This window comes from Ylistrum balloti, unplaced genomic scaffold, assembly GCF_031769215.1.
Source record: "Ylistrum balloti isolate Yb309-2 unplaced genomic scaffold, AGI_CSIRO_Ybal_v1 Utg369772, whole genome shotgun sequence".
Classification (NCBI taxonomy): Eukaryota; Metazoa; Mollusca; class Bivalvia; order Pectinida; family Pectinidae; genus Ylistrum; species Ylistrum balloti.
Window position 1 is genome coordinate 703,848 of NW_026781965.1, and position 26,542 is coordinate 730,389.

The 26,542-nt window shown below is 39.4% G+C and overlaps 1 protein-coding gene across 1 annotated transcript in view; it reads left to right on the forward strand.

Moving 5' to 3' along the window:
• Positions 1 to 26,542, forward strand: part of LOC132543952 (cGMP-dependent protein kinase 1-like) — a 102,107-nt gene that overhangs the window by 66,019 nt on the left and 9,546 nt on the right. Inside the window, exons 5-9 of the mRNA XM_060207510.1 lie at positions 5,630 to 5,693; positions 14,319 to 14,396; positions 15,320 to 15,414; positions 21,368 to 21,439; positions 25,741 to 25,812. Of these exons, the coding sequence (XP_060063493.1) occupies positions 5,630 to 5,693; positions 14,319 to 14,396; positions 15,320 to 15,414; positions 21,368 to 21,439; positions 25,741 to 25,812 (381 nt within the window). The remainder of the gene's footprint in view (positions 1 to 5,629; positions 5,694 to 14,318; positions 14,397 to 15,319; positions 15,415 to 21,367; positions 21,440 to 25,740; positions 25,813 to 26,542) is intronic.

The window sequence follows — 26,542 nt, forward strand, 5'->3', positions numbered from 1 at the left end:
AGCAGTCCACTGAAAATGTCGTCGTCATGTCGTCAGGTATGACGTCAGACCATCGCGGTTATATTTCCCGAACCTTATTCAACACTGGTCAATTATGATTGGATCGTTTTTTTCCATTTTGTTTTGAATTTGTTTTTGTTTTAAAAATGTAATAAGAAAAAATAATTATTTCCATTTTAATATCACATATATTTCACGAGTAGGACAGAATGCGTTCAAGGATGCGTTAAAAGAATGAAAAATATAATTTTATCCTGTCATACGAGTCTCTTATTTATTAGACTGATAGGACGATATCCCAACTCCATATATAAATCTGGTGACGTCACAAAACATACACCATAACACCACCAAGTCTTCAGCCAATCACTTCTCGGTGTTATCACACGCTTGGGCATAACAATTAATGTTATGGGTGTTATTACACTGAACACGGGATATCAATGCGTCGCAATGTCCAATGAAATCTTGCATACTGTACCTCGTTGAAGGTCAGAATATTTCAAATAGTGAATGAAGTGGGCGTGTTCCTTGTCGAGAAATTTACATCAATAGGGTTTCTACACATGCACTACAAGTAAACATGAATTTAACTAGCTTCGCAAACGCTAGTACACTGGTTTGTAACACATACAAATATATTTATAGATTCACCTTGACCTTCCGACTCAACACTGACCTCGTCCCGTGGGAAAGCAACGCGATGTTGAGATCCAAGTAATACGTGTATTTGTGTATTCAGGTACTTTTCAGTGGTGGTAATATCACGCTGTGTGTATATGGCTGGTTTGATAATTGTGCATACTTATAGAAGTAAGTGATTGACTGTATTATCTACCATAATAAAACAATCGGTAATAAATCATACATCCCACAGCGCATGCGCTGCACGAGCTAGCACCGTGAACATTTGATGTGGTTTTAGGTGTTCGTTATTGCCAAAGATTGCGTAAACAACTGTGTCAGAACACTATTGGTAGCACTTGTAATTAAATGTGTATTAAAGACAAACGGTTAATACTCGCTTATGGAAACAGAGGGGAAAACATAGCAAAACAGCTCAAAAACTCTTCAGTGCCAGACTAACAAGGAGTAACTTAGTTCGGACAGACACTGGCAAAATTACCGTCGCCGAGCCAGACCTTTACATATCGTCTTCAAAGACGGCCATCCTAGTAAACACTATATAGTCAGATTCTGAAACTGGGTTTGTATTGCGGCGGAGAATGTGTCTCGGATGCAGCATAAAGACGCTAAAACGATATGTATGACGTCATGTCTAAATTACGTAGACTTAAATAGAGTTGTCCTTTCTTGATGATTTCTGGGCGTTCTTTTCACACTGATAGAAAACTATTTATAAAATATTTCGGAATGTATATTATTTCCTCTCGGCATAAACATTAAACACTGTTATCACGTTTTCCTTATTTGACATGAAGACTCACGTTTACACGTAAGTCGACCGGATTGGTGAAGGTTTCGGCTTGTAGTGTTACTTATATCGTGCAGCCACTGAGTAAGCCCGACAAAGTACTGTTTGTGTTGAAGAGATCGTCTTTGTCAGTCCGTGGTGTACTAGCGATTAACCGTGAACTACTACTGCCCCTGCCGTTTATCGTGTACATTCAATTGGTCAGCATCCCGGAGATCTTGCGATAACCCAATTCTGTTTGATCTCAATACTGTCGCAGTGCATGCCGGAATTTCGAGTGGGCAAGGGGCCGCCGACTACCGACTTTCTTACCCGCATACTCGAACTAAATAATGAGTTTTACGCAAATTATCGTTTCATTTACATCATGCGTGGCGAAACCTCACGTTATCATGATGTGTGACAGGTCTACACATGGTTCGTTCATCACTTATGACGGGGCCGCACATTTTCACCATGCGTGGCGAGACATAACGTTATCATCACATGAGACGGGTCCACATGCTTGATCATCACTTCTGACGGGCCACTTATTTCCATCATGATTGGCGAGACATGACTTATGAGGAGACATAAAATGATCGTCATTCTGACGAGGCCGCACATTATTATCAAGCGTGACGAGACCTCACATTATCTAGACGCATGACGGGTTCGCAAATTACACTTCTGACGGGACCGCACTTTAGTGTAGTGATCACGTCTGACGGGACCGCACGTTAGTGTAGTGATCACGTCTGACGGGACCGCACGTTAGTGCAGTGATCACTTCTGACGGGACCGCACGTTATTGTAGTGATCACTTCTGACGGGACCGCACGTTAGTGCAGTGATCACTTCTGACGGGACCGCACTTTAGTGTTGTGATCACTTCTGACGGGACCGCACGTTATTGTAGTGATCACTTCTGACGGGACCGCACGTTAGTGTAGTGATCACTTCTGACGGGACCGCACTTTAGTGTTGTGATCACTTCTGACGTGACCGCACTTTAGTGAAGTGAGCACTTCTGACGGGACCGCACGTTATTGTAGTGATCACCTCTGACGGGACCGCACTTTAGTGTAGTGATCATTTCTGCTGGGCCGCAAATTATCGTCACATGTCACGAGACCATTTTTTTGTTTTAAGTGTTGGCACTCATAAGAAATCAACTCAAGCTTCCTAAATGTACAGTCGCTTCCGTCTTTAAACAAATCAATGTAATGGATAATTTGGATCATATCTTTCACACCTGACTTGGACGAGTCGTTCGGGATCTGCACCAGCATGCGAACTTCATTTTACTTCATGTTATCAGAGAACCCACCACAGCGAAGGGAATATATTAGTCATAAACTTATATTAATAAGCGACATGTACACCTGCTGGACAGGTGAGCGTGTCATTGGTGCTTTCCTTAATATCGAGGTTTCTTGTAAATACATAGAGGTAAATATAAAAGTTCCTAATGAAGAAGTATTCAGTCTTACATAGATGACACAGTTCAACATTAGTACTACCCGTGGAAGGTGACTGAATGACGGCGCCATTTATACTTAACTTCATTAATTGTCTGTTTCGTAAATCCGGCATCCGTCTGCGCTATTTCGACATTTCCCAATCTACCAGACTGAGTTTCGGGGTTTTTTTTATCAATTCTTTACTGTCTATTTGCCAGAAGTCAATGTTTTATGTTGCTACCAGTTAGAGGTGTCGCTACTTGGCATCCATTACATAATGACTTTGTGGTAGACAGACGCCGAACCATCTCGGGTCTAGACGTTAGCGAGAACCTCCGGCTGTAATGGATGACTACAGGGCCACGAAGTGGGACCCTGTAATGGATGGCCTAAGGGCCATGGAGAGAGACCAAGTAATGGATTGGATTAGGGCCATGGAGAGAGACCCAGGGGTCGTTGAGAGAGACCCTCGGTATCGATAGTTTATTTTTCCGTTAATAAAGCTATCCAGTAAGGCTGTCACATAGAAACCGTACATCGACAGATAGCTGGCGGTTAACGAGAAACGACAATTATGTGTTAGGTAACAATGCACGTCAATGCACGCACGACCAAAGGCCATGGTGTAGATATTACATAATATCTCTGTTTTTTTGTTATTGGCCAAAGCAGTTCTTCTAAGCATTGTACTTTATTTGTGGTTTTGATTGCCATGGGAACGTGACGACCCCAAGAAGTATTCACACATGTTATGACGACATCGGATATGACCTTATATTATCAGCAGCTACAGATATTGATATATCTACAATACAGACAACAAAATGCAAGGTGTTGTACTGCCGAGGCAAAGTACTATGGGGTGATCACGGGTGTTATGGGAGTGTTGACGATGTCGTTTTGGGATCACTTATGATGTCATAATGATGTGATAGATGGTCTGGAGTACATTGTTATAGGGTGTTTGAAATTAATGGTTAGAAAGGCAACCTTTGTTTGTGAGATAATCTAGAATGCCTAGTGGATGAAGTGCAACTAAGTTTGTTTAAAAGAATGACCTTGACCCACTTACAATGTCACATGTATCAAATATGTCAACATCTTTTCAATAACCACAAGGTACAGGGTCATGATATTGGGCCAGTAGCATGCTGGTATGAATGACATGTTTGTTTAAATGAATGACCTTGACCTTCATTCAATGTCACAGAGGTCAAATATGCTAAACTACAACAATATAGAGTGTCAGGTTTGTTAAATTGAAAATGAAACCTTTAAACTTAGACCAAGAAAAACTTTGTAAGTATGCATATATCAGTTTTTATCTGTCTTTCCAAATTCTGGGATTGATGGACATGTTCTAAAACAGTCTAAAAACCTGAAGACCTCAGGTGACCATTAAAGCCCATGGCCTCCTGGGTGTTTTAGATTTTAATTTTCATATGTAAGTTTCCCTTGTATGATTTCGTTATCATACCCTGTATAATTAATTCGCATGCTATTCGCGTGGTGTTCGTTAAAATTAATGCCCACATTAAAACATGAGTAGCTATTTCTAAGTTGCTCACGTATTTTTAGACTGACAGGTGAAAATATAATAGTTGTTACCGAAATGCTTTGCTCTCTTTCATATATCAGTAATACACATAGTTGATAACACTCTACAAAACTGTGAGAATATATCTGTGACATAATGGAGCATTCCATTGCCAAAGTACATACTACTCATCAGCCAGAACAAACGGGTTGGGTTACACAATGATCTGTTTTCCAACTTACTTGTCTCGACTCTAGGATGCACTTTGTCATGATTTCGTTTTTCCCTCGCTTATAATAATAATCATTGGAAAAAAAACATAAAAAAATTTTTCTAATAGAATTAGAATTGATTGGAAATGTGTTATTAAAGTGATTACAAAAATTGAGACTTCCCTCTCCCCCTCTTCCTCTTCGTTATCTCCTCTTTCTTTCTATTTACATAACACGTAACCCACGGGCCGAGTTGGCCTCTCACCTTGAAGCCCCCGAGCCTAGTTTATCAGTGAATTTAGACATCTCAATATACTTTGATGTCTTGCCTGGTTAGCACGGTCCCGACAAGCGTTATCGGAGAGAGAGTATATGCTGTGCTTATATACATCGCCCAAACCGCTCCGTATCCCAGTCGAGAGTTACGATTGGATTTAGTAGCCGTACTGATACAGACGATTAACGCTCTAGTTCTGGGACGCTGGAGACTTTCATAACTACTAATTGTGTTTCGGGGATATATGATTGTGTGATATGATTGTGTTACGTTATGTACAATCACGGCTGGCATGCGAGTGACCGAGGTGGACAATCGGCTCATTAGGCGCAGGTTCGAACGCGTGGCCAAGAAGTGAGTGTAAATGAGTTACACCAATGCCGTCTCGTGTGGTGTGGACATCTTTGGATCATTTGTTTTTGTTATAGAAATGGATACTATATTTTTTGTTTTGTTTTAGAAATGTCAGAATTTCACAGGTTTTCTTTGGAATTTTCCATTATCGTAACTTTTGCATTTTCTTTACTATGCATTGTCAGTCACATGGGCTTAGGAACGCACGGGGATACTCCTGGTTTTACCGATAATAATGATTTCGTTTTCATATTCAAAATTTTATATCCGAATAATTTTCAATGAAAATTGTTTCTTTATTTCAATGTTAAATTTTACTGAATTTGGTTTGGTAAGTGTTCCTATTTATTAGACTCGGGTTTTCTATTTCAGCGTCCCGACCTTTAAACACCTTCCAGAGGAATCACTCAGTAAGATCGCAGACGTTCTCGAAGAGGTAAGTTTTACGTAATTAATTTTACACGTCGCTATTTTGTCTTAAAGACTGTTTTGTCGTCACAAGAAACAGAAATGGGATTAGATCTTCCCGATTTCTATTAATCTTCAACAACATCCTTGTGAACGAGCGAAAATATGTTTTGTGATTATACATCTATCTTTAGCTAGTTTTGTAGAAAATTACATATATCTACTTATAACTATTTATAATCATAAACACACAGAGTATCTGTTAATATGAGGGTTATGAAGGAAGGTAAAACGCCTCGTTAGACTTTCATAATCAAATGACAAGGCATTCTTCCAATGCTCACTTTTGCAGTCAGCGTCCTCTGTTAGGTTGCACAAAACTCCGCCGAATTTACTACCCTTTCTTGTTTTGATCAGCCACTTTTTTTTATTTGCTGGCCTCACATTTTTGTCTTTTTGATAAACCTTACTGGTCTTGGTGATCAACCTTTCGACCATTGTTTCTAGTTTCGTTAGCCACTGTTTCTAGTTTCGTTAGCCACTGTTTCTTGTTTCGTTAGCCACTGTTTCTTGTTTCGTTGGCCACTGTTTCTTGTTTTGTTGGCCACTGTTTCTTGTTTCGTTGGCCACTGTTTCTTGTTTTGTTGGCCACTGTTTCTTGTTTCGTTGGCCACTGTTTCTTGTTTTGTTGGCCACTGTTTCTTGTTTCGTTGGCCACTGTTTCTTGTTTCGTTAGCCACTGTTTCTTGTTACGTTGGCCACTGTTTCTTGTTTTGTTGGACCCTGTTTCTTGTCTTTGCGCTCACTCTTTCTTGAATTTGTGGCCATCATTTATTGTGTTCGCGACCACCATTTCTTTATCGACCAATATTTTTATTTTGACCACGCATTCCAGCCATTTTTTTTCTTATACCATTTCAGAGTAGCTTTATAAACATTTATTTGCCCCTTTTGAAATATGTTGATTTTTAACACGTTCATTTTATCGTCTAAAAGTGGCTAAACTGACCGATTATTTTCAAATTTTGATGGAAGAAAACATTTTTCAGTGAGATTGATAGTATGACTTTTTACACTATATTGAGAATATTTATCTCTAAGAAAAGCAAAATGGAAGTATGTACATTAATTTGCATATACTAAAAATATCTTCACATTTTTTCACAAAAAGAGCGAATTGAAAATATGTTCACATATTTTGTACAAGTGGAATATATTGATTGAAGTTACCATTTTCAGAGAAGAGCAATTTTAGAATGTTCCCAGACTTAATCAGACAGAAGCATATATTGAGCTTTTTTCACACAATAGAGTAGATTGATGAAACCTCGCTCTAACACTTGCCAGGTGTAGTTACACATTGCCCACTATCTTCTCACCCTGCTCAGACTTAAGTAAGAGGAACAAAGTGGAGATTAAAATCTCTCTCACCGTCGTGAGATAGGGCCCGATAACCTGGAAATTATGTGTTCTCTGGGAACAGTTTGATGGTGTCTGGGCGTGGTACCGACTGGCCGCGGTAGAGGGGAGCGTGTTGAAGTGAATTTTACTAAAGAGAAGTATTTGAAATGATAATTAATGTTATTACATGCACTGTATTACCTTAAATTTGTGTCGCCCTGATGCAAAACTGGAATTCTAATAAAAAGTAATCAGTAATTACTACTACTCCGTGTGTAATCACCATTCAGACACGGCGCGATCTCTATTTACACTCTGTACTAAATGCCTCGGCATGTTACCCGTACGATTGTGAAAACATACAACTTAGAAATCGCTGTGCTCTGTGTAAGTTCGGACTTTCTACACTTGAAGGTCAGACATGCTTACCTTAATTCACTTTATCAAAAAGCAACTCCGATCTTTCTTGACTTTCTTTATACTCAGTCAGGATGATATTTCAGAATTTATAACAAATGCTGACATGATCTATGTTGATTGACTTAACACCAAGTCAACGAGATCTTTAAAAATCACTTTACCCAAATTAACAATGTCTTTATGAACAAACGTTACCGAAAGACAGTAAGATCTGTATGATTTACTGGAGTATAATAAAGTTAGCACTTCAGAAAAGTAATTTTGTTCAATCGGTTTTTATTCCTTGGAAATAGAATGTTTTACACTATGGTAGAAGTAAATAGGTTTTACTTTATGTAAAAATCCATAAGTTTAGGTAGAAATCAATAAGTTTATTCTGTTGGTAGAAATCGATACGTTTTTCTTTGTGTAGAAATAAATAAACCTACATTACAGAAAGCAGAAGTTTGTATTTTCAACAGCATCTGCTGATGTAGATAGAAATGTAAACAGACTTAATATAATGTCCCGTATTTACCGAATCTGTTATTTACATTTGATATCTGTAAACAAAAACACGGCTATAAAAAGATGATAAGTGCAAACATTATCTGACATGCGTGTGCTTTTTCATAAAGAAGCATGATTTCATAGCTAACTCCGACATTAATAAATAGGTTTTAAATCTACAAACATCCATATGTCGCAAACACAGATAAAACATTAGTAAATTTTATAGATAAATAACACATCGCTTATTTGTAATAGTATAAACACAGACATTTGTTTTATAGCCGGCCTGGGATGTTTTAATAGTTTTAAGGCGGTGGTGTGTTTAATAGATCTGAGTTGGAAGAGTGTTTGATAGTTTCGAAGACTGATATGTGTTTAATCTAAATAGTGTTTACGACGGAATTGTGTAAGTTAATAATTTCAGGAAAGGATGTGTATTTCATAGTTCTTAAAACGGAAAAGTATGTGATAGTTGTAAACTTTTTTTTGTATTTTTTGAATAAGTAAAGATACGTGTGTGTAGGACAATGACGCAAAGTTATATAAAAGTTCTAAAGGCGCAAACCTAATGATTTTAGAAAATCTTAACCTTATATCAATATGATTTTAAAGACACAAATATTTTGCTGAGGCGGGAAAATGTCTGTAAAAAATATGACGTCATATGTAACAAACAAACATGCATGTCTTGGTTTGCATACGGTTAATATTATGGACATATGTGGAAGTCAAGTGTGGTATGTGGATACGAACATGTGAATAAAGTATGGACAGGGACATATGGCAGTGAAGTATGACAAAGATGTCAATTTTGGTACGTAGATACGAGTCAAAGAATTTAGAACAATCTACTCACGAAATGCCAAACAACATGCATGTCATGGAGGGACTGTTTGGTTTGGAAACGGACACAACATGCATGTCATGAAGGGACTGTTTGGTTTGGAAACGGACACAACATGCATGTCATGAAGGGACTGATTGATTTGGAAACGGACACAACATGCATGTCATGGAAGGAATGTTTGATTTGGAAACGGACACAACATGCATGTCATGAAGGGACTGTTTGGTTTGGAAACGGACACAACATGCATGTCATGAAGGGACTGTTTGGTTTGGAAACGGACACAACATGCATGTCATGAAGGGACTGATTGATTTGGAAACGGACACAACATGCATGTCATGGAGGGACTGTTTGGTTTGGAAACGGACACAACATGCATGTCATGGAGGGACTGTTTGGTTTGGATACGGACACAATATGCATGTCATGGAGGGACTGTTTGGTTTGGATACGGACATAACATGCATGTCATGAAGGGACTGATTGATTTGGAAACGGACACAACATGCATGTCATGAAGGGACTGTTTGATTTGGAAACGGTCACAACATGCATGTCATGAAGGGACTGTTTGGTTTGGTACGGACATAACATGCATGTCATGGAGGGACTGTTTGAATTGAATACGGACACAACATGCATGTCATGAAGGGACTGTTTGGATCGGATACGGACATAACATGATTGTCATGAAGGGACTGATTGGTTTGGAAACGGACACAACATGCATGTCATGGAGGGAATGATTGGTTTGGAAACGGACACAACATGCATGTCATGGAAGGAATGTTTGGATCGGATATGGACACAACATGCATGTCATGAAGGGACTGTTTGGATCGGATACGGACACAACATGCATGCCATGAAGGGACTGTCTGGTTTTTATACGGACACAACATGCATGTCATGAAGGGACTGTTTGGTTTGGATACGGACATAACATGCATGCCGTAAACGGGTTGTATTTTACGTATCGAATGATATTGTGTACATGGTTCTACCATCGTGTGCAGTGCTTGTTTTTGTTTCGTATTTCATTTAACATCACATCACTTCTAAATCCAAGTGTGTACCGTCTGAGTTTATCGTCGTGTTTATTATTGAACATAAAAACGGTCTTTACTATGTCAGTATTTCGTAAACAGTTTTCGCTTGACGTTAGCAAAGGTTTCGTTTTAATTAGCAAATCAAACTTTGATTAGTTGAAGTGGTGAGTTGGGAGTTTGACGTTGATATGGACCGTGACTCATTGCGCATATCATGATTAGCACTGTTGTTATCAGGGATAGCTGGGTACGAGACCTAAGGGCCCATGTGATCGTGTACTGCCCTGTATTCGGAGCCACGAGGCCGCAGGATCATTCGGAGCCGCACGCCCTCCGCCCACCTATTGCGGTGCAATCTGCCCGTGATTTTCCCAGTATCATTCTAACACATCCAAACACTACTTTCCTCAGTCAGTATCAGAAAACGACTCCGTGGGGGATTTTAACAACACTGTCATATTCACAACTCTTCTGTTTGTATATCACATCACAAGTTACACCTCCAAAACATATAATCACTGAATTCTGATTCCATCCAACGTTCTGAATCGTCATCCTCGTCACAGTCATCAAATTTAAACTATTTTTATGGGAGGGTCTGGGGTATACTGAATTAAAATAACGCCATTACTTGTACTTTTATATTTCAAACTGGGGCTTTATTTAAAGGAAAGTTTTAGGGGATTTTTTGCAAGCAAATCTATCGTCATGATGAAGGTCTTCGAATACCTTAATAAAGGAACACTTATTCGAACAATACAAATTGTTCATATTTTTCTATATGTTCTGTCTATGTAAAACTTAGTTTTAGCGTGAACTTTTTTTATTCTGATGTCGAATGAATCAAATAAAGCAGTTTAAGAAAACCAGTTTTGTACAAATAAATATGTTTCTGCTTCCATACTGTTAGCAAAATTTTGATGGATCAGGTTTATCAATTTTTTAATTTTTCTTTGAAATATTGAAATATAGATTGGGCCTGATAAATCTAAAAACGTCTGTTGTGATAACTTTAAATACACATTAACTGATAAATCTAAATATATCTGGTTTGGATAAAGCTTGGTTAGAACAGTATAAATATATGCGGTCTTTTGATCTGGTTTGGAGATATAGTGGTGATAAGCCTCGATAAACATGCATCGTACATTGCTGTAGATACAAGATAGTCGTTACACGACTTCTGATGTTGGCGGCGATCTGGTTTGAATCCTGATTAATGATGAGCCGACATGGTTATACTAGTCTGATAAAGACGCTAGTTAACCTACTGCCCTTGATAACTTTCCTCGCTACAATCAAAGACACTTGTATCGCGGTAATTAAGAACCAAAATACACTTGTCTCACTCAGCCTCATTATGTCAAGCTGTGAATATACACATTCATCTGTATTTAACACTATATCTAGCATCAGCACAGAAACTACTGTCATTAACTGGACATCGGCAATCATTTCCGACTGGTGGTAACTAGTAACAATGTTACAGATACACTTTGGATGTGACGTCATACTTAAGTAATTACTTATGTGGAATGTGTAATGACATAAAATGATTACATTTGTTTTTAAGGAGTGCTTTAGTCAACTAATTAGATGTAAAATCCACCAGGTAGTAAAATAATCGCTTACTATGAAAGGTACTTCTCGTTATGTGGTGAAAAGCGTTACATTGTAGTAGAAATGGAGTACCATCCAGTACTTATTACATAAAACATTGGAACTCTTTCGAAGCTATATCAAAAACAAGGCTTAGATGTCTTTTGGTTAGAGTATCACGGGATATATTGTTTTGTTTGTAAGCCAAATCAAACAAATATTCCACGTGTAAGGGAGTAGTTTGTGTAAATATTTTACATGTAAGGGAGTAGGTTGTGCACAGTCCATGCAGTGGAAGGCATTTGTTATAGTATATCATAGTGAGCGACTATTTTTGTTAACAAACATCAAAACATCTAACCAGACATTTATGGAAACCCTTAATTTTTACATTTGAATTAGAGGTTTCTTAAATACTTCATCAAAAGGTGTATCAACCTGGATAATTTTGACGTACAAGTCTGTATGGTTATTACATAACTGGGCATATATTGGGTGAGCCTACATTAGGAGTAGCTGGTCCATGCTGATACTGTACGTGTTGGTGAACCTAGGTAAGGAGTAGGCGGTCCCTAATAACACTGTATGTGTTTGATGATCCTAGGTAAGGAGTAGGCGGTCCCTACTAACACTGTATGTTTGGGTGATCCTAGGTAGGGAGTAGGCGGTCCCTACTAACACTGTATGTTTGGGTGATCCTAGGTAAGGAGTAGGCGGTCCCTACTAACACTGTATGTGTTGGGTGATCCTAGGTAAGGAGTAGGCGGTCCCTACTAACACTGTATGTGTTGGGTGATCCAAGGTAAGGAGTAGGCGATCCCTACTAACACTGTATGTGTTGGGTGATCCTAGGTAAGGAGTAGGCGGTCCCTACTAACACTGTATGTTTGGGTGATCCTAGGTAAGGAGTAGGCGGTCCCTACTAACACTGTATGTTTGGGTGATCCTAGGTAAGGAGTAGGCGGCCCCTACTAACACTGTATGTTTGGGTGATCCTAGGTAAGGAGTAGGCGGTCCCTACTAACAGTGTATGTTTGGGTGATCCAAGGTAAGGAGTAGGCGGTCCCTACTAACACAGTATGTTTGGGTGATCCAAGGTAAGGAGTAGGCGGTCCCTACACACTGTATGTGTTTGGTGATCCTAGGTAAGGAGTAGGCGGTCCCTACTAACAAAGTATGTGTTGGGTGATCCTAGGTAAGGAGTAGGCGGTCCCTACTGACATTGTATGTTTGGGTGATCCTAGGTAAGGAGTAGGTGGTCCCTACTAACACTGTATGTGTTGGGTGATCCTAGGTAAGGAGTAGGCGGTCCCTACTAACACTGTATGTGTTGGGTGATCCTAGGTAAGGAGTAGGTGGTCCCTACTAACACTGTATGTTTGGGTGATCCAAGGTAAGGAGTAGGCGGTCCCTACACACTGTATGTGTTGGGTGATCCTAGGTAAGGAGTAGGCGGTCCCTACTAACACTGTATGTTTGGGTGATCCTAGGTAAGGAGTAGGCGGTCCCTACTAACACTGTATGTTTGGGTGATCCTAGGTAAGGAGTAGGTGGTCCCTACTAACACTGTATGTGGTGGGTGATCCTAGGTAAGGAGAAGACGGTCCCTACTAACATTGTATGTTTGGGTGATCCTAGGTAAGGAGAAGGCGGTCCCTACTAACACTGTATGTGTTGGGTGATCCTAGGTTTGGAGTAGGCGGTCCCTGCTTACACTGTATGTTTGGGTGATCCTAGGTAAGGAGAAGGCGGTCCCTACTAACATTGTATGTTTGGGTGATCCTAGGTTTGGAGTAGGCGGTCCCTACACACTGTATGTGTTGGGTGATCCTAGGTAAGGAGTAGGCGGTCCCTACTAACACTGTATGTGTTGGGTGATCCTAGGTAAGGAGTAGGCGGTCCCTACTAACACTGTATGTTTGGATGATCCTGGGTTTGGAGTGATAACAGCTGTATCTACCGCCAGTGTCACATCAAAGTACAAGTAAATCTAACGCTTATTGGATATGTCTATTCCAAGTAGATTATTTAGATTCGACACGTTCGTATTTACAATACTTCCACCAGCCTTTCTGTACTCAGGGTTATAAACAAATATCAATGTATATAGGTCATGCGTGAAACTGGCCTATACAATCACGATCTTATAGGTAACATGACGGTAACATGACACTGGCCTACACATTCACGATCCTACAGGTAACATGACACTGGCCTATACATTCACGATCCTATAGGTAACATGACGGTAACATGAAACTGGCCTATACAATCACGATCTTATTGGTAACATGACACTAGCCTATACATTCACGATCCTATAGGTAACATGACACTGGCCTATACATTCACGATCCTATAGGTAACATGACACTGGCCTATACATTCACGATCCTATAGGTAACATGACACTGGCCTATACATTCACGATCCTATAGGTAACATGACACTGGCCTAAAAATTCAAGATCCTATAGGTAACAGGACACTGGCCTATACATTCACGATCCTATAGGTAACATGATACTGGCCTATACATTCACGATCTTATGAATAGCATATGATTCATGAATCTCAGAAATTAAGAGAAATCTCCAACGTCTATGCAGATGAGACAAACGAACGCCGAGCCGAACATGGCGTGTTTTGCCCTGCCGAGACAATCATCCGACGTCATCGTTGATGGTGACGCACCATTTTTACAGGTGTCTTACTATATTTGTGGCTTTTCTTTAAACAGACCTGTATTATTGAGTTAAATCTATAGTGTATGTGTGCGTACGTAGTTGTTTTGAAATGCTAACAGTAAGGCTAATTAATCGTTTGTGTATGTTCTTTTTCAGGCTCACTACAACAATGGTGATTATATTATACGACAGGGGGCGCGAGGGGACACATTCTATATCATCGCCAAGGGCAAGGTTAGTATATGGTCGCCATGACAACTTAGTATCAATCTCATTATTGGTGTTTATATTGTATTGCATTGCCAGTTTTTAAAGCTGAAACAGATTAAACAATAAAGCATAACGTGGACAAAACACGTTATTTTCATTTGGACCTGTACTTTGTCAGCTAATGTACTTACGTAGGTAAAATACCTGAAGTTTTACCCACTCGAGTAGGAACAGAATACTATGTACATTCATATGTCGTCTTTGTTCATGAGTCCTTGTCAATGAGCTCCTGCTATCACCACTGCTAGTACCCAAGGGAATGTCCCGATACTTTGGCTCAGGTATCCTAGGAAATGTCCCTATAGTGTGGTTCTAGTATTGTAGGGAATGTCCCTATAGTGTGGTTCTAGTATTGTAGGGAATGTCCCTATAGTGTGGCTCTAGTATTGTAGGGAATGTCTCTATAGTGTGACTCTAGTATGGTGGGGAATGTCTCTATAGTGTGGTTCTAGTATTGTAGGGAATGTCCCTAAAGTGTGGTTCTAGTATTGTAGGGAATGTCCCTATAGTGTGGCTCTAGTATTGTAGGGAATGTCCCTATAGTGTGGTTCTAGTATTGTAGGGAATGTCCCTATAGTGTGGTTCTAGTATTGTAGAGAATGTCCCTATAGTGTGGCTCTGACATCGCAGAGAAGTCCCTATAGTGTGGTTCTAGTATTGTAGGGAAAGTCCCTATAGTGTGGCTCTAGTATTGTAGGGAATGTCTCTATATGTGGCTCTAGTATTGTAGGGAATGTCTCCACAGTGTGTCTCTGATATCTATGGAAATGTCCCTATAGTGTGGCTCTAGTATCGAAGGGATTGTTGCGATATTTTAACTCTAGTATCTCTGCTGTAATAATACTTTTTGACGCTAACTGTTAGTATGGATGATTTTGTGTCGTCAGGTGAAAGTCACAAAAAAGACATCAAAAACAGGAGATGACCAAGTGATTCGCTTCCTACAAAGAGGCGAATTCTTCGGTGAGCGTGCGTTACAAGGGTGAGTACAGGGGCCACAAAGGTCAACATTCAGTAATAAACATGAATACTCAAGTTTCTGAATATTTAAATGTACCAAGCCTCTTTGATTGTCGAGTTGAACCTTGTAATCTTAGAAAATGAACGGTCAAAAACCAAATTTGAAATATGTAAATGTTTCAAACATTATTCGTCTGAACATTAAGTGAACATATTTTCGGAACTATCTCCAATCTCTTCTTTCTGATGCGAGATGGCTCTCCATAGTTAAGAAGGCCTGTCAAACCTTCTAACATTCACATACATATCTTCTGAATATGAGCGAACTTTACCGGTACAACAAGGGTTTTCCATCAACTTAAACAGAAGTTTAACTACTGCAGTTCATATGCCATAAACATCATACTCACAAGACATTTATAGCCAAACAGTCGCAGACGGATTGTAAGTGATAAACATGTCGACCTGTTCCGGCAGATAACATTGAAGCCTTGCACTCTATACACGACCTTTTGGCAAAATGGCTACCTCTGATTTCATATACTTACTGTCAGATATAACTTCTCTTAGCCGTGATTACAATCAGTATCTAATAATGGGACATGCAGAGGGCTATAGGATAATAGACCACATGCAATGTGGAGAACACACTTTATCATGTAATAGACGGCATGCACTAGTGTCTACTCACTGTTAACTTTATCATGTAATAGACGGTATGCACTAGTGTCTACTCACTGTTAACTTTATCATGTAATAGACGGTATGTACAAGTATCTACTCACTGTTGACCTCATCATGAAATAGACGGCATGTTCAAGTGTCTACTCACTATCATCTTCATCATGTGATAGACGGTATGTACTAGTGTGTACTCATTGTTAACTTTATCATGTAATAGACGGCATGTTCAAGTGTCTACTCACTATCATCTTCATCATGTAATAGACGGTATGTACTAGTGTGTACTCATTATCAACTTTATCACGGAATAGACAGTATGTACTAGTGACTACTCTTTATGTAGTCTTTATCATGGAATAGACGGCATGTTAAAGTGTCTACTCACTGTTAACTTTATCATGGAATAGACGGTATGTACTTGTGTCTACTCGCTGTCGTCTTTATCTTGTAATAGACAGTATCTACTAGTGTCTACTCGCTGTCACATTCGTGATGTTTTCGCCAATGGTGTGTAAAAATATTTTACTATATGGAACCTTTATGGTGAACAAAGCGGTATGTATAAGAGTCGATTAGCTACAACCTTCCTGATGAAATAGACGGTGAATACATATGCCGACCCGGTACCACCTTTCTGGTGAAATAGACGTTATGTACAAATGTCGACCCGGTACCATCTCTCTGGTGAAATAGACGGTGAATACAAATGTCGACACGGTACCACATTTCTGTTGAAAAAGACGTTATGTACAAATGTCGACCCGGTACCACATTCCTGGTGAAATAGACGTTATGTACAGATGTCTTCTCGGTACCACCTTTCTGGTGAAATAGATGTTATGTACAAATGTCAACCCGGTACCATCTCTCTGGTGAAATAGACGTTATGTACAAATGTCGACTCGGTACCATCTTTCTGGTGAAATAGACGTTATGTACAAATGTCGTCTTGGTACCACCTTTCTGGTGAAATAGACGTTATGTACAAATGTCAACCCGGTATCACCTTTCTGGTGAAATAGACGCTATGTACAAATGTCGACCCGGTACCACCTTTCTGCTGAAATAGACGTTATGTACAAATGTTGACCCGGTACCACCTTTCTGGTGAAATAGACGTTATGTACAAATGTCAACGCGGTACCACCTTTCTGGTGAAATAGACGTTATGTACAAATGTCAACCCGGTACCACCTTTCTGGTGAAATAGACGTTATGTACAAATGTCAACGCGGTACCACCTTTCTGGTGAAATAGATGTTATGTACAAATGTCGACTCGGTACCACCTTTCTGGTGAAATAGACGCTATGTACAAATGTCGACCCGGTACCACCTTTCTGCTGACATAGACGTTATGTACAAATGTCAACCCGTTACAACCTTTCTGGTGAAATAGATGTTATGTACAAATGTCGACCCGGTACCACCTTTCTGCTGAAATAGACGTTATGTACAAATGTCGACTCGGTACCACCTTTCTAGCGAAATAGACGTTTTCTACAAATGTCAACCCGGTACCACCTTTCTGGTGAAATAGATGTTATGTACAAATGTCGACTCGGTACCACCTTTCTAGTGAAATAGACGTTATATACAAATGTCAACGCGGTAGCACCTTTCTGGTGAAATAGATGTTATGTACAAATGTCGACTCGGTACCACCTTTCTGGTGAAATAGACGTTATGTACAAATGTCGACCCGGTACCACCTTTCTGGTGAAATAGACGTTATGTACAAATGTCGACTCGGTACCACCTTTCTAGCGAAATAGACGTTTTCTACAAATGTCAACCCGGTACCACCTTTCTGGTGAAATAGACGTTATGTACAAATGTCGACCCGGTACCACCTTTCTGGTGAAATAGACGTTATGTACAAATGTCAACCCGGTACCACCTTTCTGGTGAAATAGATGTTATGTACAAATGTCGACTCGGTACCACCTTTCTGGTGAAATAGACGTTATGTACAAATGTCAACCCGGTACCATCTTTCTGGTGAAATAGACGTTATGTACAAATGTCAACCCGGTACCACCTTTCTGGTGAAATAGACGTTATGTACAAATGTCGTCTCGGTACCACCTTTCTGGTGAAATAGACGTTATGTACAAATGTCAACCCGGTACCGCATTTACTTTGTAGTAAACGGTATGTTCATTTATTGTGTAATGTAAGGCATGTACTACTGTTTGGTTGAAATGCTGGCCCCTGGTAATCTACCAGAAACAATGTGGCGCCATTGTATATATCTCATCAAAGCCTCGTATCATCAAAGAGATGAGAAATCAGTTGATAACAAAAACCTGTCTCGTGCACAGCCGCTTGACCCAAGGTTAGATCCACCCTTACTGTAATGAAGTCTACATGTTCCTTTATGTTTGTCTTCAGTGAAATGAGCCAGTTATATCACATACTCGTGAAATAGCAATTACATTTAATAATACGATCCTGTAATGTCCACAGAATTCGCTTTACAATAAATTACTCTGTAATTTGGAAATGAAAACCAATCACGGGATATCGTTTTAAGACCCCGGCGTGTATCGGAATTAACTATATATATAACGAATAATGCACGTGCACAATGCCATAACTACAAAATCATAAGATGCCGAAAATAACATTCTCGCCAGAGGGCGTGACAATCGTCACTTTTTACGTATTTCTGTTTTATTACATAGAAAATTTACCCGATGTGCATGTATTAATTACTTAAAAGAAACTAGCCAATCTTTGGAAATATTATTCAATTTGTTATAAAACTGCTTGTTGGAAGGGCAGGGGGATTCCTGTGAGGGATTACCACTTTTCCACATCACTGATTCTATAATCACAGTCTGTCCAAGCATCGCGGGGTCCTTTTCATAGCCCCAGAGGATTATGCTGTCAAACGCGAGTTATCATGCTTAGCTATATGAAATCGGTCGTAACGGTCATATATAACAAGGTCGGGTGATCCCTGTAATTTTGGATAGCTGGCGTTTTATATCCCTTGCTCAGAATTCATAGTACGTTCCTCTATAACTGGGCTTATTGGGTGTTAAGTATGATTCACGAACTCGGGGAAATAAAAATAAACCAAAGCCCACATATCTGATAATCACAAAAGATTATATCTCAAAGTTCACACTAAGTAATCAACTGTTTATATTAAGAAAGCATTCTTCAAATGAAGACTTTATATCTATCCTGGTATATCGGTGGTCAGTTTGTCTGTTCGGCCAGTAAGGTTTCAGGAAGTGTAGGGGGAATGCCAAACCAAATTTATGTTGGACGGCACGAGACTGCTGAATGTTATCGCAGCTCTAATCCCTCAATGACTCATCGCCTCTTCAATACACTAAAAATAGCGCTTGTTTAAAAAATGTTGCTCATATTGTGAGTTTTGGAAGGCAATCGCGTGCATTTTTGGCGTATGGAATACTGATGCAAAGATGTATAAACGGTTTCAATATGACACGCATTAAGACAGCGTGTCAGGGAAGGGTCGAGTGCCAACCCCGGCAGTAGCTTAATGTACCGGCCATTTAAATACACATATGTCTGCAAATCCAACATTTACAAGTTGATGGCGCCGGCGTTCAAAGTTATTCCGTGTGATGTTTGTTAAATACGCTCTGTTGTAACTTGCCCCGTCTCTTTAATGACCGGTATTGTGTAAGAACTGTACGGATGTAGCACCCATTGCCTATACTGGAATAGGTCTGCACTTTACAAATAGAACCGGAATTCCGATAGACACAACTTAGTGACCGTTGTAGGTATTTTACAGACGGGCTATTTGCCACTGTTTGATATGTTAATAGACTGACCATTGACCGCCCGCTGCTGTCTGTGCTAATTCACGCCGCAGGAAATATATTTGACCAATCTGCACTCCGTAGAGATGCCTGTACGAAATAAGAATAATATTAGTATTTATGATATAGCCTTCCAACGCTAGCACTTGGTGACGTAGTTGGCGGTGGTGTGGCTACCCAGTATGACCTCTAAATTAAGGCCACAAACGGAACCAAAAAATAATTTTAATTTAACAAAACTGCTCAATCCAAACTTTTCAAAGCAGGACTTCAGTGAGAAGGGACTTCCATATAGTGTCGACTATATTGGGCATAACATAGTCCTCACTGGTAATGAAACCAGTTCTGTATACCCCCGACTTGGTAGTCGGGTGCCACAGTGGTAACGCGCTCGCTTTTCACCTAGACGTCCGGCTTTGGGTTTCCGGAACGAACGTGAAAACGTATCGAGGTCACCTACCCGACCACGTGGGGTTTCCCAGGGTACTCTCACTTTAAGGCCCCTTTACATCCGGGTCAAGAGTGATTCATATAAGTTAGAAAAACTTATTTCGCAATTGTTGTGAAATAAATAAAGTCTATTTATTTCACCATTTTACATTGAATATTTTTTCTATGCATAGTCGATGATGGCATGTAGAAGCTTTGGGGGAATTCTATGCTTTCTTTCCAATTTCATGGACTACACATTGTCCCAGTTTATAAATATAGAAAAAAATCCATCATTCCAGATTTTAAAACGTCACGGAATTCATCAGCTTTTGATGTCGGTTCCCACCCATGCGTGTATCTGGGCCTCTGACCGCACCAGGACGATGCCCCGGGGCTGTAATCTCTTCTGATGGTTTCTCCAGTCGAACTTTCTGTTATACATAAAAGTGATAGAAAACCATTCGAATCACTGGGTTTATATTCTACCTCTCGCTGTATACACTATTACAGCCCTCTCCCAGATCCCCCTCTAACTTGACTAAGTATTTATCTGTATTCGCCTCGCCTTCCATTAATCCAATTTCGACAGTAATCCTTTCGCAATCTTGCCCAGCGTCCACGGAACATTTATGTCCAATTTAGCGTAGATATAAGGTAAACATGAGCTTGCGGAACCCAGCAGGCAGTATAGGATCTGTAACGCCCAGACAGGTTATCATACTCAGGTCGTCACGACATAATGTTGAGATAACTCGGGATACAAACTAGACAGAATCGAACATAAAACGGTACATGCTCACTGCAACATCGTTGCATTTCACGATTCAAATTAATCATTTTCATGAGATAAATAATGCATGAATCACATTGATATCTTTATATCGTAATAAAAGTGGGCAAGAACTCGGAAGAATGGCTCGTCTGTTAAAACGTAAAGGGACGAATTGGAGATGACCGACAAATAGGTAGACTTTGATGAAAAAGTATTGAAAGACATTGTTAACTTATTCGGTTTTTACCACACTAAAAGTTTGTGTCCTTATCTGTTTTACAGGGAAGATGTCCGGACAGCCAGTATCGTGGCAGCTGATCCGGCTGGAGTGGACTGTCTGGTCATTGATAGAGAGTAAGTATGTTTTGTTGGCCTTTAAGTGCACATGATCCTTCCACCGTCTGTCCTTTTATCCTTAATCAGTGCCCCTGTATACCATCATGTTATCTTCGTCAATAATGATAATGACGGAGTATTATTTGCATTCATATCTAGGTTTGTATGTTATGAGAGCAGATGTGCTTGTGCAGAACTATTTTGGCTAAGAGGCGGAATTGTTTTGACGTCATTTTCCCACGTGAAATATACAAACCAGGCACCGCCGTAGATATGATCAGCTGGTACCTCATCGACAGTGGTCATCTAGAAAGTTTCGGACCATGAAAAGTAAACTATCGGGGTTTAGTAAATGCTCTCAGATGTCCCCCATCTCCCCTCCCTCTCTTTATAGCATATGATAACCTTTTGATAAGTGGTGAAGCATGTTTATTGTAATATCTAGCAGACGGACCTACAGGAGATGATCTGGCTCCACAAAGATGGCCACTCTATACCAGCACCATCTGGTGGTGGATAAGGGCCGCCCGTTAAATCAGGGGAGTGACAATACTAACTGATTTATACAGGGCTTTACCTACCCCGACCTTCATAAACAGTCAAGCGGTGATTAATCTTCCTCATCAAGGTCAACAAAAATAGATAAGGTTTTTGACATCCAGTTAAATTCTGCGATATGTTGACTAGAAGAGTCCCACCCTTGACGGACAGATATGACGGGGCCCATCATCACTAGTTCATCAGCGCAGTCAGATAACAAGCAGCCGCTGTAGCAACGATGGCTTAGAGCACCGCCATTTTGTATCTGTTGCATCCTTTATTACTATTGCACCTATGTTGATGTTAGCCGATTGTTTTGAAATGTTACATACGGTAGCTGTGAAGCATCTCTTAACCTGTGATCTTCCTGTCGGTGCAAGTGAACTCACGGTTAAACTTCCATCGACACCTTCAAGCTGTTTACTCCAAACGAGGCTGAAGAGATGAAGATGTTTCTTACCAATGACATTTTTGGTCTTTTATATACAAAAGTCTGCATTTCACTACCGGAACAAAAGTGAATTGTACGTTCTGTGTTGCGTCACACTTGACCGTAACTCCATCAGTAAGAAGTGCAAGGCGCATTAACCATACAGAGACCTGTCGATACAATCTCCAGGGGCGTAATACCTAGCTGTGGGTTATAATTGGCTGTTGACAGGTACAGCTTTTGAAATATGGGAACTTAATGAGCACAGACAATTCCCTCAATTCAAAAGTCAAGCTTGACTAATGGTTTGAATCTGGAAACAGCGATAGGCATACATGTTCCGGTGTGGTGGGGCGTATCAAAACCGGGGTCTGTATATTTTCCGTAGACAGGTAGCTTCACGTTATATCTATTCCCGACACAATAGGAAGGTCATGGCAATGTGAAACACTCTCTTGTTGGCACGTTCAAAATTATCTTAAAGTTGATAACCTGTCCCTCGACCAGAACAGTACAGTATGTGTTTATCCCTGTTATTTGATGTAACACAAAGCTCTTTCACGATATGTGAATGAAAAAGACTAATAAAATTTAATAACAGTCGAAATTAGGAAATTTGATATTGGTAACTCCGCGACTTGACGGTGGAATATGTGTTTCATACAGAATCAAGAACCTTACTGATTGCGAACATGCTATCGATGTTTAAATGTATTATTACCGTCAACGCGGATCTAACTCCACGGTGTTCAGGTTATCCGCGGTCAGTATCTAACTGACCAGGTAGACGAATTCGCTGGTCAGATTATTTATTGAAATGGACAATAATTTCAGTTGCACAATCTCCATAAGTAATGCATATAAAAACATCACACATAATAGTACAAAGTATAGAGGATAAGCATTATTATCGTTAACGAGGATATGATAAATTAAGGCCATTGAAATGTCTCGTATAAAACACACTGATAAAGCACGTATTGTCACCATTATCTCAATATGTAAGAAATTTACAGTTATTGAGAAGCACGAAACCACTGTTTTCCCCATAAAACTTTAAATGGCTAATTTTCAATGTTATAGATGTCTCATTCTTACCTCTCATTTGACTCTATTTTGGAATCTGTTGTTTTTGTCCTGTGTTATTATGATTTACGAACCGGACAGCTGTAACGCAGTGTTCGTAATACCACCGATAATTTATTAAGAATATTTAATAATAACAAATATTGCGCACTCGTGAACGGTACTAAAATATTAGACACACTTGTGAAATATATTGTTATTAATGAAGATACTATTAAATATTACATTTATAACATTTTCGCAAGCAAGATAGCCAGGTTACTGGCATGTTTAGAACAGATGTATAACGAGAAAGCTGGCTACATTTTTCGCGGACTTTACTCTCCATTAAAACTTGGCAGTATGCGACAAAATATATTTAAATATAAAAAAACAAAAGTACATCTCAATATAAATCTATTTTCATAATCATCTAGGAAATGTAACCTTTTTATGTAACTAAGAGACAAAATTTGCTGTTAAACGTTCAAAGAGAGTTTGACCTGTGAGAAAATACTACGCGGCTGAAAATATGGCGGCAACCTACGGTTGTCGCTGTTAATGACACGAATTCCCTTGAAATGTCTGAAGTGTTAGCTCCACATTCAAGACGTTCGGTTTTGGATTGGGTTTGATGTCTGATAAGGTAATTTGGGTTGCACTTTTGCTGACTTTCATGGAACTGAACGTCAACCATGGAATTGAAGGTCGTGCAAGTAAACAACCCCTTCAGCTGTCTGGTTTAGTGTTTTTTGTCAATTTGTGTTCTCTCTTTTCATTTGCGTAAGTCTGCAAAAGTCTTATTTTTACCAATGAAAAATATCGAAAAAGTGTTATTTTCACTAGTGAAAAAAACGCACTTTTTTCAATGAGATATTTCTTTGGCAAAAAATGAAATAAATGTCGCTAAAACTAAGATATCTCTAGCTGTGTTGGCATGGAGTCTGTAATACGTGTTGGAAACTGCACGAACTGAATCTATGAATAAAATATCTCGATATGCTGCGTTTGGCCTTGTGACACATGGTGTGTATAAATTAGTACCATTCCGGAGATACTCGTGTCTACAGAGCGATATATCTGCCTCTCAATTACAGAGTAACTCATTCTAGGTGGACTTGGCTTGACGACAATATCGTATTCTCATCACATCTAATTAGCAGAAGGACTCTGCACGTGGAAACGTTCCTCGAGAGTCGATGTGAAAATCTTACAAGCCTTGGACATTTTGTTGGTTACCTGTAATTAATCATCAGCTGTAACATTTTAACTGTATGCGTCCAAAAAAATCATAATCTGGAAATACAAGCAATTTTATTTTATAAAATTCCCTATGCTTTAAAAGTATCGATCGGTGGTGCCCAACCCACGTGACTGTGTCCCAGGTTTGGTACAGTCAGTTATGTCCGACCTTTTTTCTTGTCAAACGAAACGTCAGAAATAAAGCATGTTGTGCGTATTTCTAATAATAAATACTTAAATATGTATTAAAATAATAAACATGCATCAGATATTTCAACTTATTAAAATTCACAACGACAAGTGCTTGTTTCGGTTTACATGAGATAGTCTCCGTTTTCATTTTTAGTATTTTCTCGTGGTTAATATCTAGTTTCATTAAGTTTTGATAACTTACTTTTAGTGATATGGTTGGTTCACAACAGCCTGTGTGGTAGAACCCTATATACAGTCTGTCCCTTAATTAATACATAAGAATTAAGGTCCTCGGCATACTGAAAACACAATTCAGTGCTTGGAACATGATGTTAAACGAAAATATAGTTCTTAAAGATAGGAAGTGCTGACAAGTTATGTAGAAGACTTTGTTTGACGGGAAAATTGAAGACTTTTATGAAGGCAGCTTTTTCAATGTCACTTTGCTTCCTTCTAGTCCACTCTCTTTGAAGGTTCTTGAGTTCTTGTCCACAACAACCGATCTCATAGGCTGTACCCTCTGAAGCAGATTCACTAATGGTTATACATCTTGAGACGGATGTTTACCAACAGTTATATATCTTGAGACGGATGTTTACCAACGGTTGTGCATCTTGAGACAGATGTTTACCAACGGTTATACATCTTGAGACAGATGTTTACCAACGGTTGTGCATCTTGAGACAGATGTTTACCAACGGTTAAAATATACCTAAAGACAAATATGTTTACCAACGGTTATACATCTTGAGACAAATGTTTACCAGTTGATTACTAAAATGCCATACAGACTTACTTTTCCATATCACACTGGATTAAAACATACTCATTAACTGTCTTGCATTTGTAGGTCCTACTCACAGCTAATCAGTGATCTAGATGAGCTCAAGCGAGTGTATGAAGATGAGGACGAGAAAGCTGTGTAAGTATACCAGACTATTGGGGATGAACCCTATACAGTAAAACGTCACATACAACCTGTTTCCTCTGTAGTTAAGTCTAAGCGATTTTAGCGTTGTGAAAAACAAAAACAAAAAAAGTTTATTTATCCCCAAAACACCGAACCGTTTTCAGAGCAGAATCCATTTTTAACTCCGCAAGACATAAAACCGACACCCTTCAGATCAAGTATTTTATTCTACAACAATCACCAGATCTAGCGGATGGTGGCAACTTCCAGATAAAACCGGCTTAGGCTATGGCACACGAAGTCGTCTATTGATGAAACAATGCCTCTAAGATATCTTGTATACGTCAGCCGTCAATGCAATGTGCATTATCCGCCATGCAAATCTCATGGAGAGGTTTTCAAGTGAAGATGGATATTCGATATTTGTCATTGTATATTCGTAATGCTTACAGACACTCGGGAAGGAAATTGTTTGGTGCTTGAATTGATGATAATTAATGATTTATGTGCTATTGATCCTTGCCACAGTTAAAAGAGGTGATGGTATCGTTTTTGGGCTGAGAAAATTTAAATCAAAACAAATCATGTTGCCAGTATTTTCATGTGTTTTGTTTTTACACATTTCCCGGGTCATGAATTATAACCTGCATTTATTCAAAATTGGCTGCAAGGAAAATGTTGTCGTTTAATGGATGTGCTGCAACAACGGCGAATGTCTCTGTTGAACGTATTCCTTAACTTT